At 44.9% G+C, this 20,035-nt stretch overlaps 1 protein-coding gene across 4 annotated transcripts; it reads left to right on the top strand.

Moving 5' to 3' along the window:
- Positions 1 to 725: 725 nt before the first annotated feature.
- Positions 726 to 18,168, top strand: LOC108930174 (G-protein coupled receptor family C group 5 member B-like). 4 transcript variants are annotated; one of them, XM_029258484.1, is made up of 5 exons: positions 726 to 1,836; positions 12,563 to 13,579; positions 14,408 to 14,517; positions 15,098 to 15,189; positions 15,375 to 18,168. In XM_029258484.1, the coding sequence occupies exons 2-5, from the start codon at positions 12,565 to 12,567 to the stop codon at positions 15,520 to 15,522; spliced, it is 1,365 nt and encodes a 454-aa protein (XP_029114317.1). In that variant the 5' UTR covers positions 726 to 1,836; positions 12,563 to 12,564; the 3' UTR covers positions 15,523 to 18,168. The 4 variants fall into 4 exon arrangements, with proteins under 4 accessions (XP_029114317.1, XP_029114313.1, XP_029114333.1 ...); XM_029258480.1 differs by having other exon boundaries at positions 12,563 to 13,594; XM_029258500.1 differs by lacking the exon at positions 15,098 to 15,189 and having other exon boundaries at positions 15,375 to 15,507.
- The last annotated feature ends 1,867 nt before the right edge of the window (positions 18,169 to 20,035 follow it).

The following is a 20,035-nucleotide window of genomic DNA, read 5'->3' as shown; positions in this document are numbered from 1 at the left end:
ACGAGCGTCCTAGGACGGCCACCGTGGTATTTCTCACACCCTGCCGCACGGGGCCCCGGAACGCAGTACGCCACGGTTTGGATTGGTCAAAGTAGAGAAGCAGAGGTGGAGTCCGGTGTCAGTAAATTGAGCACTGGGCTGAAAGCACACCGGGCCGGGTGCCAGACCCTTCTAGTCTGGGTTTGCACCCCCTGTGGGGCCAGACCTACTGTCAAACTGTCATTCAGCCACCTACCACGTCACTCGTAAAACCCCCACCTGTCGGATTAGTCCCCGTCCTCTGCATTTGATCCACATGATCAGGCCGTGCTGGTGAAACTCCTATCTGTCTGTAAATGGGAGCAAACCCATTGCTGTAAAGTCTGGATTTTGTGTGTGTGTGTGTGTGTGTGCGTGTGTGTGTGTGTGCACGTGTGTAAGTTGTGAGTTATCTTTAAAGAACTTTTGAATGGCAAAAACTGAAAAAATACACAAAAAAAATCAGAATGATGAATAATGAAAAGGAAGGGCATTGTCAGCTGTGTAAATCTCTGGCCTTCACACACACACACACACACACACACACACACACACACACCACGACAAAAAAAAAGCACAGTGATCGCGCGAAAACAGAGCTACAAACAAAGGCAAACAAAAGGGACGAGCTGGCAGAGGCGCGCTGTCACACGCCTCGCCTCTGTGAATTGATGGAGCCGAGCAGCTGAGAGCGCGCGTGTGGAGCGCGCATGTGGTGAGAGAGCGCGCGCGCTCGCGCGCCCGGGCGAGCGAGCGAGCGAGAGAGGGCGGCCGTGTATTCGGCATTGCCATTTCTCTGCGCGGCTGAGCGTGTGTGAAGTGCTACTCTGGATTATTCTTTCTTTTTTATTTATGATCAACAAAAGCGAGGTGCGCGGTGATGAAAGAGAGGTAAGCTACCACCTCCAGAAGAACCCGATCTTCTGAGAACCCAAAAAAAGATCTCCCGAGGAAACCCAGCCTTCTCCAAGACAACCCAACGGTCTCTTCGTAAAAAAAAAACCCAACCTTCTCCTGAGGAACACAGCCATATCCTCCAGAAGAACCCAACCTTCTCGCTAAGGACCCATCCATCTCCGCCTGAAGAACCCGACCTTCTCTTGAAGATCTCAGCCACCTCCTCCTAAAGAATCAACCTTCCTGAATTAGGAATTTTACCTCTAGAACTCGACCCTCCCCTGAAAAACCCAACTTTCTCCTGAAGAGTCCAACCACCCCTTCTGGAAGAACCCAGTCATTTCCTCCTGAAGAACCCAAAGAGCCCCCAGGACACTGACAGTAACTGAGAGACGCCTTCGGGAACTTATTTTTGGAAGCGGAGGACAAGACCGTGGGAAAAATATGACAGAGGAGAGACAATAAAAGCCGCAAAACCATAACGTTTTTGGACCTACTCGGTTTGGAAGCTGAACAAAACAGCTCTATGATGCAAGTCTTTAGGGACACTGGGCTGGACTCTCGGCAAGGAGATGCTGTGAATAAATGACACACTTTTTATTCTCTCTGTGTGCCATCCTCAGTTCAGTGGGTTCTGCTGGAATAAACAATAATTAGAGCCCGAGTGCTGATCTCATATTCATGTTCTGATTTATTTCTCTGGGAGAGTGTAGGTGGGTGGGAGAGCTGGGAAACGAGCAAAAGGGTCGAATACCCAAGTGGGACGTAGTGGGCTGTTCTGTCGTTTTGTTTCTCCAAACTTGGTGCTGGACGCCAACTTTGCGCTCTGCGATCGGAGATCGGGGATGTGACCTCGCCATTCCCGGCGCGTGGCGTGGCGCGCGGGCTTGCGCATCGGAGGACTCGTCTCCATCTCCCCAGGTAAGAGGCACTGAGACAAGTGACTTCTTTTTTTTTTTTTTTGAGAAAAGTACCCTGAAGTTCCTTCAAAGGGTCTTCCGAACGCTTTTCTTGCACAGATGCCCCCCATAGACTCAGAGATGCAACTTAAAATATCATGCCATGCATGTGTCATTTATTATAGGGTCGGTTCAACTTTTCGGAGACACATCCCTTTGTTACACTTGTGCACGGGAAACATCTGGATTCATGTGGCGAAACATATAATAACAACAAATAAGAAGCCGACATGAAACTACCCATCCTTTCATTAGCAATCATCGCTTGTCTCATGTGGGGTCGAGGTGGTCCGGAGCCTATACCCTAAACGCATTTCTCAAATTTACTGTTAACCCAAATTAACACCTTCTCTTACATAATTATTATGTTTTTAATAACACGCCTTATGAGGAGTTCCTTGCAAAACCAACGAGTGTCTCCATTACTGCGTCATACACTCTGCCTCCTTTTTTAAAATAATTTATACTAGACTATAGCGCCTTTCTCTGCCGTAACTGTAAATGCGTTCAAAACGATTTGCCCCCGTTTCCGTCAACCTTGTTTTTGTTACATAATTCCGAGGCTGCGCGGGGGTCACGCGGCTCGGAACGAGCGCGCGCGGATCGGGTAGTGAACGCGCGGCGTGCGGCGCGAGCGCGCGCGCGGGAACGTTCATGTCCGAAGTGGGTCGTTTAACGGGTTAAACCTGCAGTTAGAGGCCGTCGTGGTGAAGTAGCGCAGCGCCCTCATAATGACCTGTTCATTTCCTAATGTGCTTGACATGTTTATCTAGTGTCAGAACAGAGTTAGCTTCATGTTTTAAAATTAAAAATATTTTGTGTGGTTGTAAATGTAAAAATTGTAAAAATTGTTGTGATTCCTAAAATAATTGATTGTTGTGATTCCTATTTAATTTTTTTTTTAAATGCTATTTTTTTATAACTCTCTAAGTCCACTTGTATTGGTCCTGTGTCCCATTCATGGCCAACATGATGTTCTTTGTTCGAAAAATAAGTTTATGCTCCTTTTCTGGGAATGTACTGTGAGCTGATTTCAGTAATGCAAAAATGTTCTGCAGACTCATGTTTAAGGTCCGTGAACAAGTGATTTCCGCCTTTTGTGAAAGGCCTGGGGTGCCGATTTCCCTTAACCAATGGTAAAGTGAAAATTTGGCATTTTATACTATAATCTCTTGCTTTCCATTTATATCCGTAACAGAAAAGTGAAACTGGAGCTTCACGGTTCTCTGTGAATTCATGATGAACCAGGCCTTTGTGAGTTACGGCCTGCCCTCTGACATGTTGTAATGTCTAACTACCCATTAGCGTTTCCACGAGTGGCCCTGAAAAGGCTTTTTGTAAAACATGGTGCTTTTGCTGAGTCAATGACCAGAGTGAAAAGAATAGTGCTGTGCTTGTGTGCCTGTGCATGCACACGTTTTTATGTGTGTTTGTGAAGGGATGCCGAATCAGTTTCTAAAGTTGGGAGACGCACAATCGCTCTGGAATCCAGATGATAAAAGTGCACACATCGTTTTTTTTTTTCTTTTTTTTTTTTTTTTTTTTTAAGGGTGCCCTTTTTCTTCCATCACGGCCTACGGTGCGTTTGAATAGCCGTGTCTGGTTGTCTTTCAATGTGTGTGTGCTGTATGTTTGCCCATGCGCACCCCTCACTAAATTTGCAGTCACAGACAGAATTTTACGCAAGATCCTTTAAATAAAACCCAAGGTCTCTAGAATTTGAATCTGCACCAGTGAGATTAACCGTTCTGTTTTAGTGTGTAGGAGGTTATCAGGATTCAACTATCCTGTGTATTATGCACCTACTCGAGCGATGAACATCGGGGCATCAAGTGGAAAGTAACAAAGTAGGTTTACTTAAGAATCACATGTCTGCAGCCGTGCCTCTTTCTCTTAATGTAATGCACAAATTGGATTTTTGCTGAGATGTACGTCGTTTTGGAGAAAAGCCTCTGCCGAACGAGTTGTAATTAACGTGTAATGATGAAGTTTCCGCAATGGCGTGCGGATTGCTGCATGGGCAGCGCAGGCGTGCCTTTGATGATTTTCTGTCAAATTAAGTAAGCTTCCATACAGCTCCAGTTGCAGATTTTTAGGTTTTTATGTTACGATTAGCTAGGTCAAGGTGGTAGCTAGACTTAGTAACAGTTCTAAGGTAATATATATGCCTGAAAGGTAAACCAGCTGCCGGCATGAGTGCTGGAGGCTAGAAGACGTAAAAATGTCAATCTATTAATATATGACCTTCTAAGCATTTTTCGGTTGTTACATTACGATTTTTAGGATTAGCTAGGCCAAGGTGGCAGCTAGACTGAGTATCAGTTCTAAGGTAATATATACCCATGAAGATAAACCAGCTGCATACATCAGTGCTGGAGGCTAGAAGAGGTAAAATGTTTTTTATCTATTAATATATGATCTTCTGGACTAACGTATTTGGCTGGTAATGGTACAGAGTACAGATTTTTAAATTGTTAGGTTACAATTTTGTCGCAACTTAATGTCGCTTCCTTTAGACTGTTTATATATACCTTTTACATAATAATTTAAATATTTTTCATTTTATTTTAAAATGCAAAATTGGGTAACAGATGCAATATCAATGTTATTATTAATAAAGTTATTGTTAGAAAAATTGTAGAGCTGCCAGTTGCTTTCAGGTGCTCTATAGAGACTTTGCTTGTCTGGATCATCAAGTGCAGATCCTTGGAGGACAATAGCTGTTTTACGTTTGAGTGTAATGAACTTATTCTTAATCACGTCAGTTCTGTTTATCATGTTTGCCAAAGTGCTCAATTTTTAGTGCAGTATAAATGAAACATTCTGGGGAAATTATAAGATATGTACGTCAGTGTGGATACAGGTATCTGCCAGGCATAATAAAATGTAATCCATATAAGAGAGATCCAGTCAAGTGGCATAAGCTAAAATTGGCCAAGGGCTGCCTGAGGTTGTTTATCCAAAGTACATGGCAGACTGACTGAGATGGAAACAAGGGAAGAAAGCGGGGAAGCATCAACAAAGAGGACCAGCACAACTGTCGACATGACATCAGCACCTCTGTCACCTGTCTAACATCATTGTGTGACCATCTCTGTTTGACAGTAATCTCACAGGACATAATGTGTCTTTTGGTTATATTCTGAGTGGCATGACAATGGAAGGTGTGGTCAGGGGGAGGCATGTGGAGGCATGTGTCTTCAAGCAGAAAGGGAGCCTTCCTTTCTGAGCAGCAGGTTGTGTGGCTTGCTTTTTGTCACAGTGTCAGGTGAGGAGTGCAAAGGTCACAGGTGCGGAAGCATGAAATGGGTACCAGGTCGTTCATTGCACCTACGGTCATGGGGCACTAGTCCACTTCTTGCGTGAAACGAAGCGGAAATTAAAGAAATGGACGGCAGCAGAAGGAGGCTCGAGCAGGGATGGCAATTCCAGTTTCACGGGACCATGGAAGGTTCTGTTTTCAGTTTAACATCAATGCTAAATTGTATCACTGATCTCATTATATGGGCTTTCAGGTGGAAATCCATTACTAATCAGAAGTGAAACTGGAAGGTCATCCTAAAACCTGCAGGACTTTAGCCCTGGAGGACTTGGATTACCCATTCTTGGGTTAAAGAGTTTACAGGTTTTTTATAGAAGGTAGTGGAACACGTTGGCATGGCTGGGGTGCGGCAGCCGGCCAATCGCAACATAAGCAGGAAGATTTAATCTTGGCATGACAAAAGTAGATAGTATGTGGACACACAAGGTAGCTTGAAATTTAATTATCATGATTCTGTTCATCAGAGGGGCTTGAAAGTCCCACCTGGTGTGGCTCATCATCACAGAGCTAGTCCAGTTGTCATCTTCCTGTCTGTGGGAAGACGTTTTATTCTGCTGTAGTGTAGTGGTTGATGTACATTGGGTCCTCTAGATATGAACACAGCCAGGACTGGAAATTCTGTTCATAACTTGGTTTGTTTGTAAATCCAGACCTCAGATAAATATATGATGAATTAAATATCACCTGTGACAGCTCTTCCATTGGGGTCACCATGGTCCAGAGCCTATCCTGAAAAGAAAGGGTGTGACACAGGGAACACTGGAACACTCCAAATTATCGCAGGACTCTTATCATCTTTTATTAACTTGACACATTAAAATTAGGAAATAAAGGTCTTAAGTCCACTTCAAAATTAATGAAAATAAAAAATATGTGATCTCCACAACCTATTATTCAAGGCCAGCTGATTTGATCAAATATGCATCTGTAAGGTTCATCAGCATGTGGACGCTTTCAGTGTGCTATACAATCAAAAATGTAACAACAGACACCTTGACCTATTTTCTGAGTAGGTTCTGTAAAACTCTCAGATATAGCTATAATAAAAGATATACTGCAAAACATTTTTATTAGCTTTAAGCTACATTCAAATTTAAAATGACTAAAAAATAGAAATACAACATCTCGTCAATCTCTCTTTCAATCTTGTTGCTGACTGCCAACACTCAGGAGCAAAAGACACAAGCTATGAAAAAGTGGAAGTTGAATTAATCCAGTTCCACTGTTCTACTGTTTGAGTGTGATTTACTGTAAGCTGGATGTGGAAACAAATTGCATTCAAATAAAACATTGAAAATCGGTAAGTAAAGAAAATAAATAAAAATAAAGAGAAAAACAGTTTGCATTTTCAAAAATTCATAACTCAAAACTTTATAACAGGATGACCCAATATAGATGTTTGCAGTTGCCTAGCTACACGTTTATTATCATAAGAGGTTTGTAGTTACCTAGCTACGTTGAACATTATGTCAATAAGTATAAAAAGGAGAAAGAAGCACTTGTATGACTGGAGCTTCACAATCCACATTTATGGGGTAACAGTATAACTGAACCAAAGCCTCTATTTACCTCTTTCTCACCTCCAACGAACAAGCATTCGTTACACAAACTGCATCGCTGACAGAACACAAAGCATCATCAGAAGCTGAGTGGACCTGTCCCAAGAGGTAAGGACTCCTCTTCAAATGTCCTCAGCTGCTTAGTAATTCTTAGCAACTGTTGATGCTTCTTGTGTGACTCCTGACTGCCACAAGTGGTACGACTGCACTCCTTTGAGGTTGTTACCTTGGTGCTTCAAAATAAAGGTGGCCCCTGGTGTCAGTGAATAGGAAAGATCTAAGATGTTTTAAAGGGTGAAAAAATGTTTTGTGGTCTAGATCCCAGATTATGGTGATTGTTGCTGAAGTTCTAGAGTGCCTTTGTGTCATCTGCTTGTCATACATGTGCAGTGATTGAAGCCAAGTTTTTTGGTATGAAACTGGCCATGGAGACGGGAGGATGGAGCTCCTCTGAAATCTCCAAGGGAGAGCTGCCATAGAAACTCAGTTATACAGAATGCTATTGTGATTTTATGAAGCTTGCTGAGGGTGGATCCATGACGAATACGTCAAACCAGTGACAATGTGTGAAAAATTGGCCACACCCACTCTGGCCATGCTGACAGCGGCACCTGGAAACATTTTGGAAGAAGTAAGCACCAGGTGTGACCAGTTGAAATAACTAAGACACCCCGTTAAAAGCTGACCGAGTTGTTAGAATATGGAAAGTTTGTATTAAACATGAAAAATATCCAAAGCTGAAGCATTGTGGCACATAAATAAGCCCTACCCCTCAAGATTGCTTTTGTTCTGGGTATGAAACCCAAAAAGGAAAAAATGGTGAAGCCCAAATTAGATGGACAATATGCCACATTCATACAGATGGTTGACTGTTCCGCTTCGGACCCCGCGGGACACTCGGCTGGGAGCATCGGGGGGGCGCCGAGAGGCGGGGGCTGGGACGGGCGGTGGCGCGCCTCGCAGCAGACCGCCAGCCCGATCCCAAGATCCAACTACAGGCCAAGGGGGCGCGGTGGCGCGGTGGCGCGGTGGGTTGGACCGGGTCCTGCTCTCCAGTGGGTCTGGGGTTCGAGTCCCGCTTGGGGTGCCTTGTGATGGACTGGTGTCCCGTCCTGGGTGTGTCCCCTCCCCCTCTGGCCTTACGCCCTGTGTTGCCGGGTAGGCTCCGTTTCCCCGTGACCCCATATGGGATGAGCAGTTCAGAAAGTGTGTGTGTGTGTGTGTGTGTGTGTGTGTGTGTGTGTGTGTGGGTTGACTGTTCCCGTTGACTGCATTGTAACGTAGGAGCTAGAATGAGTGCTCTAAAAGGTAGTGATAGCCAAAGACCCTTTGTTGAGAAAGGAAAAATAGATCATAAATCCAGAAAATACTACAAATGCAGGAAGAAAAACCACTGGCCATGGGAAGGTATCTGGGGGACACACAGGTACTGGAAATGAACCCCTTAACAACTTAGTAAGGAGGTTCAACTCATGATGATTGCTGGGCACCTTGGTCATAGACACCCCAGTCAAGAAAGAGATCTAGTATAAGAACTCCTTGAGGTCATCCAGTTGCTCACCAAGGTTACTGCCCCTTCATAACGTATGTCCAGTCTTGCAGGGCCTTTAGACACTTACAGGTATCTGACGACAGCTTGCTTCCCAAATATCAAGAATATGTTGAAATCCTGATAAGTTCTCACAAAGGGTCAAGGCAGTCCCAGCAAGAAAGCCTACATGCCCCATACAGCAAAAATCTTCATCAAGGACCTCATCCTGTGTTGGAGTACTCCTTGTCACATCAGCTTCAGTCAAGGGACACTCAGAACAAGGAGTTATTGAAATCTGAAAACTGGATGGATCCATGTCAAGAAATCTCCCAACTCAGTATCGACTGGGCATTCTACAGTCCCAGCCCCCAAAATCATTAGGGCAAGTGTAGAGTATGTATTGCATTACAGAAGAATATCTGTCTTGAGTACCGTAACCATGACACATGATAGGTTCAGACCCTACATTTGGCCTTGGGTAGCATTAGAAGCGCACACAAAAAATAGAAGGTTCTCACTCTAGTTCACATCAGCTTGTATTAATGCTGTTATTCATTACTGCCTAAAACTGTAACCATGTAATTCACTTTTACAGCTGCTGTAGACTGTTGTTACCATGTTAATGCTATAAAAACATAGTGATGAACCTAGGACTACGAGTTCAATCCCTCAACCATATTCCAAACTGCAAATCTCTCTATGGAGAGACACTGAAACTGGAGTGTGAGACTCGGTTTTCCATGTGTGTCTGAGATGGAAGTTTTTGGTCTTCCCCACCAAGGAATGATGATGTCTAGGTAGGCTGCTGGACTGAGTCCATAGCAGAAGATGGGTTGTTTTTCTCATTTGGTTGTGCAATGCTCCCAATCACAAAGAGGAGCATTGTTTCTAAACCAAATACAGGGGGTGCAAAGCACATGTCACTTGTACAGTCTGCAGTCCTGTTTCAGAAGCGTGACATCACTGGAACTGCTGTGCCTGGCTCTCACCCCTCCTGTGTGTCCTTCCATCCTCCATGTGCGTTCCAGCATCCAGAGAAGCTTGTTCCTATGTATAACTCATGAACAGATTCCGTCTGAGTCAGATGATCTAGCGTTTGACCCCCAACTCGAATTTATGGAGCACTTAAGTCTTCAGATTCAGCTATCCCAAGGGCAAGTCAACGTGGGGACCAGTGCCTCTGATATATCTCCATTCTCAATGCCACCCCTAGAACCTTGAGACAGACTGTTGGAAAGTAGGCTAATGTGGAAACTGGATCTTGTTGAACTGTACGTCTGTGTATCCACGTGGAGGCCAGATCTTTTAGGACGGTGCAGGAAGCCCTTTCTTGAAAACGGGAAGCACAGCGATTCAACACCGGAGCTCATGAACATTACTGCTCTAAGTGAGCAAAGAACTTAATATGAATTGCTTAAAGATAGTACACAGCATTTGAAGCTGTAAAACGGGACAGTTACTTTTGATAAGTGGATTTGCAAAATAATGAAAAGATACCGGATTTATGGAAATATACATAATAGAAGCTCCTGGTATCATACAGTATGTAGCTTAGAGCATGGTGCTTACAATGACCACCTTGTAGGACCCAGGTTTGAAAACCTGTTTCCATTAGAGAACCCTTGATCAAGGTACTTACCATAAATTGATACAGTAACATCCAGCTATATAAACGGGCAGATCATTTAAATAGCTTAGTGTATAAACCTCACTTGGTCGTCTTTTACGAAGGGAACCGAATGCTTCGTACGGCACCCAAGGCCATGCTCTCCATCCGCTTATCACCTTCTTTGCCTGCTCCCGCATTTTCCCTCCTCTCACTCCCTGTGTTGCGTTCTCACCCACGTCCAAGTTCCTCTCTCCCTCCCACTCACTCTTCTTCACTCGGTCTCCCTCCCTCGCTCGCACGGTACGCTGTCAAACACAAATGTTCCAACTCTATCAGATGGTAAACAGTGTAAAGAGCTGTGTTGTCCTTGCCAGTGTCAGTTAGGTTGTACCAGTTCCCATGCCAGCTAAACACCACTGGTCGTCTGTTGTCATAAAAACCATACTCTCCAGCATGTTTGCCTGCAAAGGGAGGCATGATGTTGCAGTAAGATCAATTTGAGAAGTAAGTGGTGTAGTGGTTTAAACACTGGACCAAAGACTCCAACTTCAGTGACACTGCAAATGTAAACAGGGTAAGAGGTATGGATGGAAAAGCTTGATTTTAGGGCAGATTAGGGTAAGATTTTGAGCAAGCAGGAAATCTTTGAAAAAAAACCATTAAGCTGTTTGATATGACAAGACCTAGCAATACTAGCATAGCTAATTGGAGTTACCGTGGTCAAATACATAACTCTAGAGTTCTAGGTGTACAAGTTACTGTGCATGAACACTACCATGTACAATTACCTGTTGCATTAAAGCAGGTAGAGTTGTGGTTAGGAAGATTTAAGTTCAAATCCTGTCATACCCTCAACTGACTTACTTGTCCTGAGTTGCCCCTGCAAAACTTACCCAGCAGTTCACCTGGGTAAATCATTGTAAAGTGTGCTAGTACACAAACCACTGTAAGTGACTGTGGGAAAAAGCATCAGTAAAAAGAATGAACGTTTTGGACTGAAATATAAAATATTAGTTACAGTAATACACATCTCACTCCTTGACGGCCAAGTTTGCCACAGAAGTCTAGGAAGAATTTCATGGTCAAATCCATTACAGAGCATCTCTTAACAAACGAAGAAGTCCTGCAGGATGGAAATTACACACACACACACTGTCTGAAAGCACTTGCCCCATGCAGGGTCACAGGGAGCTAGAGCCTAACCCAGCAACATACGACACAAGGCTGGAGGAGGAGGGGACACACCCAGGACAGGACACCAGGCCATCACAAGGCACCCCAAGCAGGACTTGAACCCCAAACCCACTGCATCACCAGAGCCCCATGGATGTAAATTAGATCAAAACTATTTATTTTTGCCCGTTTATCCAATGCCTTTGTCAAAAGTGACTTACAATGGCTTGGAACAATTCAGGACATTTACCTTGTTCAAAGGTGCTACAGTCAAAATGGGAATTCAAATGTAAGACCTTACCTATATCTCTAATGACTAAACCACCTGCTGGACTGTTTAAGTTCCACCATGAACTGCTTGAAAAAAAAAAGAGTACAGAATCATGCTGCCATCCCTAGCTCAACCTGAACCACCAGCCTTTTTTTAAGTAACTTGGATGAATGCATCAACTGAGTGCAGAATCCTCACTTAGGTCATTAACAGACTGTTTTTCTTTGTTAGACGTAACTACGGTAAAACAGCGTGAACAAACAGCTGAGCGATTCAACACCAGCGCGCTACCTTTCCAACATTCTACTCAAATACCATACTTTTATTATCATATGTCATATTACCCAGCTGTATAAACTGGTGAATAATTGTAACCTTAACACTGTAAGTCGCTTCGGAGAAAACCATCAGCTAAATAAATAAATGCAAATGTATATTCACAAGCGTAGGTGCATAGTAAATATTGTTTCATATAAGATGTCAATCAAATGTTAAGACTGAACAGTTTCTTGGTTTTTCTGAAAACAGATTTGTATTAATTATGCGAAATAATTAAATACCCAAAGCTGCCTTCACTAAATTGTTTTTGAATACTTTCATTATTTAAAAGCAAATAACTGTGTTGTTTTGGGTAGAGGTGATTCCTTGCCAGTTATTGTAGCTCGGCATCTCTTGAATTGTCAGCAGCGGTTGAACCTGTGGGCACCGAGAAATCATAGTGGAGTTGTCGCTGCGAGCTGTGCTTCCTACGCACTGCGGAGTGAATCGGGTGTCAGTTTTGTTGCGCTTTCTATTCGCAACGTTGGTTGTTTCTTGTGAACAATTTTCTTGCTTCTGATGACGGACAAAAGTTTGAGTAAACTCCCTGGAAACTTATTCTGTGGCAAAAAATAGAATCCGTTAAATGACAGTGAACAAAAGTGGAACAGCACTGCTGGGTTCCATGTCTATGAATATAATAGCTGTCATCAGCTTTTGGACTCCAAAGAGCCAGGTTTCAATCCTTTACCCCGACTTTAGTACCCTTAATCATGGTACGTAACCAGAACTGACACAGTAAAAATTTCCCAGATGCAAAAACGAGCGAGTTATTTTAAGTGAATTCGGGGAAAGGTGTCGGATTAATTAAAAAGTGAAAATCGGCACGTGTGGAATTCTGCAAATACAGGCGAAGGGGACGGTGTGGATCAGTGATGTGATCCTCTGTTTCTCATCTTTTTCAGTGATGACTCCCTGCCCCCTTCTCCTCTTCCTCCTCCTCCTCCCCCTCTGCATGGTGGGCTCCGCTTCCACCGAGGAGGAGACCCCTCCTCGGGGCTGTTCTCCCGACTTACAGCGGCCGTTCCGGGTCCTGTGCGACTTGGAGGCGGTGTGGGGCGTAGTGTTGGAAGCGGTGGCAGCAGGCGGGGTGCTGGCGGCGCTGTTGCTGTGTCTGGTCCTGCTGTTCCGGCTTCGGCACATCACCGAGGCGGAGAAGCGCAGCGGGGTGGCGCCGCTACTCCTACTGCTGGCAGGCCTAGTGGGCCTCTTTGGACTCAGCTTTGCCTTCCTTATCGAGCACGACGAGCACCTCTGCGTTGTACGCCGCGCCCTCTGGGGACTGCTCTTCGCCCTGTGCTTCTCTTGCCTGCTGGCGCAGGGTGTGCGGCTGCAGCGGCTGGCGCGAGGGAAGCGGAGCCCCGGTGGCATCATCCTGGCGGGGCTGGCGCTGGGGCTCACACTGGTGCAGGGTATCATTGCGGCTGAGTGGCTGCTGCTGACCGTGGCACGCCAGGGTCAAGCAGCGTGCCAGTACCTGCCGCTGGACTTTGCACTGGCCTGCAGCTATGTGGTGCTGCTCCTGCTGGCGGCACTGGTGACCTCAGCCTGTGCTTTGTGTGGGGGCGAGCGCCCGTGGCGCGGATGCGGCCTCTGGCTCTTCCTGGCCTGTCTGGCTTCAGTGATGCTGTGGGCCGCCTGGCTGGGCTTCTATCTCTATGGTAACGCAGCGCTGGGCCACTCGCCCGACTGGGATGAGCCAGCCCTGGCTGTGGCACTGGTCGTGCAGGGCTGGCTGTTGCTGCTGCTCCACGCCATCCCCGAAGCCCACTCCTGCCTACGCCCGCCACCTCCACCCTCTGCCCCCGACTACTTTGACGCAACAGAGCCGCCACCCCGACTGAGGGAGACCAGCTTCTACGATGACCTTCCGCTGCAGTACATGGAGAACCAGGCGTTCTCCTTTGATGAGCACAGCTCAGGTATTCCGTATGCAGGTATTGTACTGTGCGAATATTCTGTATACATATTACAGCCCAACCACATCACATGTAGTTCTTCTATACGCAGCTACACTGGTTACTCGTCTTCGAAACTCCAGTGTGAGTAACAAGATGAGGAACATGAACGTTTATCGGTTGAATCAGTCAACGATAGAATAGGAGTTTGTGAAGAGAACATTTGTTTTTCCCCCTATTTCCTCTGAATAGATATGGTAAAATTCTCAGATGGCGGTCGTAAATTAAATAAATAAATCCATAGATCCATACATTAAATTTGCAAGAATGTATTTTCATATTTTCATATTTCCGTAAATGAATGTATTATTCACATTGTATTTTATATATTTTATTTTGATGTAGTCATTAGAATTAGTAGTAGCAGAATTATTGCTACGTCTGAGACTTTTACAGAACTTGTAAATAAATTATGCTTTTATTGACTGTGACTTGGTGGTAAAGCAGGGGTTTGTGGAGGCAATATATTTTTGTTTATGGGGGCATCTGCAAGTGCAGTGGTTAGAGTGACTGCTTTTGGACACAAAGGTTGCTGCAGGCTTGAGCCTCACCTCCAGCTGCAGTACCCTTGAGCAAGGTACATACCCTAAATTGCTCCAGTAAAAAAAAGTTACCCAGCTGTATAAATGGGTGAATAATTGTAGCTTTAACATTGTAAGTTGCTTTGGAGAAAAGCATCAGCTAAATGAATAAATGTGAATATTTACACATGTGCATGGTGACATTAGTATGAAGAGTCTGGAAAAACGGCAAAGGATGATCTCATACACCTGTCCTGCCTTCTTTCTGCAGCTCTGAGGTCAGGTGTCCACCGCAACGGGAACCTGGGGATCCGCAGCGGACCGTTTCGCAGCAACGTCTACCAGCCCACCGAGATGGCGGTAGTCCTGAACGGTGGCACGGTGAGGATGCCCCGCAATGGCGCATGAACAGGAATTGGAACAAGGACACAGAACCAAATACATTCAACGCTCAGCAGTCTGACCATCTCAGCTGCATCAAGACCCATCAAGCATGACGGCACGCTGCTGCCCACAAAGCCGTCAGGTTTAGTGTTGAGTCAGTGCTGATGGGAAATAATGGGGACAGAACCATGAGTTGGCAGATAGAACAGGAGCTGCGTTGATGCACGCTGAACCAGGCCAAAATAAGCGCAGCCACAATCATTAGCAGTCACCCATCACCCTTCAGTCGCCCAGATAAGTGCTGCATTGGCTGAGTCTTGCACACGTGTCTTATACACAAGCACACATATGCAAAGAGCTTCTAATACAGGCACACATCTGTCAAGCTTTTTTAGTGTCTCCTTCACTGCTGTAAGTGACTTTTAATCAGACACACCCCCAGCTAAGCCTCGTGGAGGTGCCACTCCCTCCTGATCGAACCCAATATGGCCGCTGCCGCAGCTCGGCAGCCATCCGCCTTTTACGCTCCACACACTGAGACGCGTGCTTCCCCAACTTCGATGTCCCCCTTCCCTAGGAAGCTCACTGCCGCTGCCCCAGCATGTACCACTCCCCACCAGGGATGCTCCATGACTCACACTGGAGATACTGCCCCTTTGGAGGAAATAGGTCAGTAAAGAGTGTGATGGGCGGTTAAGGGAAAACAATGAGTGAAGGAAGGGCTGTGTATAGCAGACGTCTGACAGCGTAGGCCCTCGTGACATTACAGAAGTCAGTGGGGAGGGGGGTCCTGTAAGGCTTCACCCAGTGATCTGATCCAGTGACATAACATCTCTTTATCCCCCCCCCACCAGATACCAACTGCACCCCCCAACTACACAGGGAGGCAGCTGTGGTGAGCGTGGGGCTGGAGACCAGGGAGGAAACCAGTCGGAGGGACTTTTTTTGGACGCCAACAAGAACCCCATGCACTACTTTGTGTTGGACAAAGAAAAAGACTGAATGATTCAGCCAAAGGGGGTGGAGGAGGTGGCGACAAGCGTGAGAAGACCCTGCCGACTGGAGCGGGAGGATTACCAGTTTGGACAAATTTACCTGCAAAGATGATGGGGGAAAAAAAATCATTCAAAAACTTAAGCAGGAGTAAAATAAATCTCAGCATTTCGCAAGTTAGGATTACCTTTGGTTTAGGTGTCTTTTTTCCCCCAAATTGAAAACGTGAAAAAATCAGTCCCTTAAATAAATCAATGCCTAGGACTTATTTTAAACTTGGAATTTACTGATCATTATGTAATATCAAAATGAAATTTACATGACTGGGTCATTAACTATGTTTTTGCACTCTTTCCATCACCAATCAGAAGGTTTTTGAACGGAAGTGGAAGTGTTTCAAAATGCACGCCCAGCACATCCAGGAATCAAAGTGCCAAAAAAGGCTACGGATTTCATGGACTCGTATTCCCCCGGTGAAGGTGAACACAACCGGGGCAACTCCCTGACCTTAGGATGTGTGTGACTCTGTATCATACTACATCTGAATGTTGTCTGGCACTCAACGATTGGAATGGTGTCATCCGGCACTGAAATGCGTGTACGTGTGTGTTTTTGTGTGTTTTAGGTATAATGGGCTCTATGATAACAGTACCCATCCTGTTTCCTCCATCTTTCTCCAGGACGTTGACACCTGAACTATGGCGCTTGATTATTTTTAAAGCCCGTCCTTCCTGTTAAAGCTTTCCCTGGGATGACCTCAGGTCACGGAAAGAGGTGGTTCGGTGCACCTCCCATTCCTGCGCTTCGCCCATGAGTGCAATGGGGAGCTGTCCTGATTCAATAGGGACGGAAATCATAACTCAGCTGGACAGCTGAAGAGTGGAGGTGCCCGTAATGAGGAAAGAGACATTTTCATTTATTTTGACAGTTGCTGCCAGCGGCCCCCCTCGGAGGAATCAAGGCCATATTCATACATGCAATGCGTTGAAAGGACTTTATTTTTCTGCCACCATGAATGCATATAAACCAGCAGCACATTGAGTATCATGTCAAGTGTATTGTTCCGGCACATTCTCTGTGTTCGGGGCAGTACTGTACTTTGGCGAGTCAGTCCACTTGGGTCACAACTTGGAGTCTGGAAGCATCGTCAATGGATATAGGATGTAAAAGATACGTCACTTCTGGTTGTGAAATGAATCTATGATCCGGGATCGAGCTACAATGTTGGACCCACGACAAGGCGGACGAGTCAGATGTCCCTGTCCTCTTTTCCTCACACTGTCACTGGATCTTTAGCTTGTGAGCTTTTTTGTTTCTGTTTTGTTTAATTCATTTGAAAATATGAGGTAAAAGCATTTGAAAATATGAGTGGTGGTTTAGCAATACTGAAATAAAACATGGAGAAAGATATACAAGACTGTAACGCAGCAAAGATGCTACTTTAAATTTCACTGATGTCCATCATAAAGGTTTGTCTTTTGATTTATCGTGTCATCAATGCATGACCCTTAGCGCAGATCAGTGCCAAGATGGAGATACCTAGAACTCACAGAATAACCCAAAAGACAAATCAGTACTTCCATTAATAATAGAAATTTGCAGCGAAAGATTGATTTATGTGATCCAGTTATTAAATCATTTTCGGACATCCATTTTTAGCATGTCGCTCGCTGCCAGCTGACTTGAGCTTCTAACGTATGCAAGATAAAAATGGACAAATTATGACTGGCGCTTTTTTGAATGATGCAGTTGTGATTATATTTAGATGACTATATTTCTAAAATGTGTAATACTGTTTTCCTATTTACTATTTTCTTACCTTGCCAACATAATTGTGTCCTAGTTCTCCCACCGTCCTTGATTGCGTTGCGTTTATAAGACAAGTACACATCAGGGTTGTGTTTTGCACTTTATGGGATGATGGGAAACTGTCTGTACTCAGATATTAAAGGCAGGGACAGAGTGAAAAACTCCCCACACACACCTCTGTCTTGGGTAATCCAAATCTTATGCATTTGACTGACAGTAACCCTATATGACAAAGAAAATTCTATAGCTTTAATCACATATGCAGAAGCTCAGCGATCTCAGTGATCACACCATTGCCTCCATATGTCCCCCACGCTTGAATGATTTTTCAATCACCATTCAAAGAAAATGAAATGTATGTTTGCATTGGTTCAAAGTAGTATTTTTTGAGCATAAGGTGACATTTGAGGGTTTATTAAATAGCTGACGAGATTTTTGAAGCAGCTTTTTAAGTAGGCGTGGTTTCAGTGGGCGGGACCCATCTTTGCAGCCAATCATGTGCCAAGGGGGTGTGGTTACCGACCATAATACTGAGCCAACGTAGGCAAGCTGTGTGTTCTGGCGGAATTTGTTCAGCTCCGTCAAAAAGGCTAAATTTGCACAGTTTATTTTTTTCTGCATAAGCACATCATCCCTACATTACCTGGATCCTCTAATGCAACAGACCATTTCTGTACGCTGAAGATTTATGTTCCCTGCTAACCTTCCATCCGGTCCACACCACAGGTGGTTTGCAGAGGTGGTGTTTCTCCAACCTTTTAACCGCAGTGACATGTGATACTCACTTTTTCAGCGTATTTCCCCAAGCAGGAAACTAAGTGTTCAATCCTTGTAAAAATTTCTTAGCAGAACAGAATAAAATATGGTTTATAATTTACAAGTCTGAGTGGCATTTTATATGATATTGAAAGATATTTTATTATGCACTGATGTCATGTCATTTAGCTCTTCTCTTTCTGGATTACAGATTCTCACTCCTTCACTGTCTCTTCTTGCCTCACTGGTTTTCCCTGTCCTGTATTGCCATTCCCTGATTTTCATGTTTTTTCTACCTCTCGTGGACTAACTCTTGCTGACTTTTCCTGCCTGTCATGATTTTCCTACCACTCATTGATTTTCCCTGTCATTATTTTCTTACCTCTCACTGAGTTTGCCCATCTCATTATTTTCCTACCTCTCATTGACTTTGTTTGCCTCTCATGATGTTCCACTGCTTTCATGATGTTCAAATGATTTATTTTCTTACCTCACAGATTTTTGCCCACCTCTCTTGATTTTCCTGCATCTCATTGACTTTGGCCAGCTCATGTTCTACCTCATTGACTTTTCTCAACCCTACACTGCCTTTCCATTACTCTGTTTTTTCCTTTCTCATTGGCTTTCCCTACCATATGTTTTCCTACTTCTCATTGACCTTCCTACTACTCATGTTTTAACCACCTCTCACTTCCTTTCTCTGCCTCTCACATATTCCCTACCTCCAATGTCTTTCCGTCTGCCTCATTGGTTCTGTCTCCCTTTCATTACAATCCCCTCCCTCATGTTTCCTCTTTCTTCCTCTCATTGTGTTTCCCTGACTGTTTACACTTTTATAGTGTTCTTGTCACCACAGTGACAGACCGCTGAACAAGGTTGTAATGTTAGACAAGGTTACAAAAAAAAATACAAAATTACAGATATAACACATATAGTTAATAACTGAGTAAGCCAGCTGGCAACAGTGGAGAAGAAAACAAGAAACGTTCAATCAGAGCCAAAAGGAGAAAATAAACCTCTTTAGGGTCCAAGTATCAGTGGTTACCCGCCACACCTGGGCATTCTACTGTGCTGGCAGAGGACCTGTGCAGATATGTATTAGTTCATTACTGATTCTTTAGGTTTGCCCTCCACACGGCGGGTACAGCCAGTGCCCACCGTGTGGTGGGTCTGAGATTTGAACCCTCCTTGGGGTGCTTTGTGACAGACTGGTATTTTGTCCTGGGTGTGTCCCCTTCCCACTTCGGCCTTGCGCCCTGTGTTGCTGGGTAAGACTCCGGCTTGCCATAAGTGGATGTGGTTGATGACGGATGGATGGATGGATATCTGCACTCCAGTTGTTATCTGCTGGCATGGAGTTGATTTCAGCACATGATGGGTTATACTGTAGATGAACAGGTGACTCCAGGATGCTGACATGTCCCACAACAACAGAGGAAAGAGCATAGACTCAAACAACACTGAACCAGAACCTTTTCTTTCATTTTTTGCTTCCAGCAGTTTGTGTGCAGAGGGTTCAGTCACTAGAACTTTCTCTGTAATTACTGATTCTATAATGTGACAGAAGTTCAAGATCAGGCACTCTGACTGGAGCTTTTTTCATGTTTTGTTTCTATAAACGGTGTTTGAGGTGGTTTGGGCATTTGATAAGGATGCCCCCTGGGCGCTTCCCTGTGGAGGTATACCAGGCACAGCCAACTGGGACGAGGCCCTGAGGTCGGCCCAGGACCCGCTGGAGGGATTATATCTCACAGTTGGCCTGGGAACGGCTGGGGATCCCCCAGGCTGAGCTGGAGGAAGTTGCCGGGGGACAGGGGTAGCTGGGCCTCTCTGCTCTCCCTGTTGCCACCGCAACCCTACTAGGACAAGTGAGAAAGAAAATGGATGGATGGATGGATGGATGGATGGATGTTTCTATAAGAAAGATCCATTTGTCCAGCCAGGTTGGATATCACAT

Source organism: Scleropages formosus, chromosome 1 (genome assembly GCF_900964775.1).
Source record: "Scleropages formosus chromosome 1, fSclFor1.1, whole genome shotgun sequence".
Taxonomy (NCBI): domain Eukaryota; kingdom Metazoa; phylum Chordata; class Actinopteri; order Osteoglossiformes; family Osteoglossidae; genus Scleropages; species Scleropages formosus.
Note: the sequence above shows the minus strand (reverse complement) of the source record. Positions and strands in the feature narration are given on the sequence as shown.